The sequence below is a fragment of the Haliaeetus leucocephalus genome, unplaced genomic scaffold, assembly GCF_000737465.1.
Source record: "Haliaeetus leucocephalus isolate CR32 unplaced genomic scaffold, Haliaeetus_leucocephalus-4.0 Scaffold439, whole genome shotgun sequence".
Classification (NCBI taxonomy): Eukaryota; Metazoa; Chordata; class Aves; order Accipitriformes; family Accipitridae; genus Haliaeetus; species Haliaeetus leucocephalus.
The window spans coordinates 6610625-6611053 of NW_010972875.1; the positions used below are offsets into that span (position 1 = coordinate 6610625).

The window sequence follows — 429 nt, forward strand, 5'->3', positions numbered from 1 at the left end:
CCGGCCCCGGCCCCGGCCCCGCCCCGGGGGTATTTAAGGCCGCCCCCCCCGGGGGTTACTCCGGGTCCGGCGCCATGGCGGAGGACGCGATGGAGAGCTACCTGTACGCCGCGTACCACCCCTACTCCTACCGCTACCCGCCGCCCAAGGGCAAGGGGGGGTCGGCGGGCGGCTGGCGGCCGCGGGGCGGCGGCGGCGGCGGCTACTTCTCGGGCTACGGGGAGGCGGCGGCGGCCGCCGACTACTTCGACAACTACCAGCGGGCGCAGCTGAAGGCCATCCTCTCCCAGGTCAACCCCAACCTGACGCCGCGGCTCCGCAAGGCCAACACCAAGGAGGTGGGCGTCCAGGTCAACCCGCGGCAGGACGCCTCGGTGCAGTGCTCCCTGGGGCCCCGCACGCTGCTGCGCCGCCGCCCCGGCCCCCCCG

The 429-nt window shown here is 76.2% G+C and overlaps 1 protein-coding gene across 1 annotated transcript in view; it reads left to right on the forward strand.

Annotated features, from left to right (window-relative positions):
• The first annotated feature begins 89 nt into the window (after positions 1 to 89).
• ZAR1 (zygote arrest 1) overlaps positions 90 to 429 on the forward strand; it is a 1495-nt gene continuing 1155 nt past the window's right edge. Inside the window, exon 1 of the mRNA XM_010574560.1 lies at positions 90 to 419. Within this exon, the coding sequence (XP_010572862.1) occupies positions 90 to 419 (330 nt within the window). The remainder of the gene's footprint in view (positions 420 to 429) is intronic.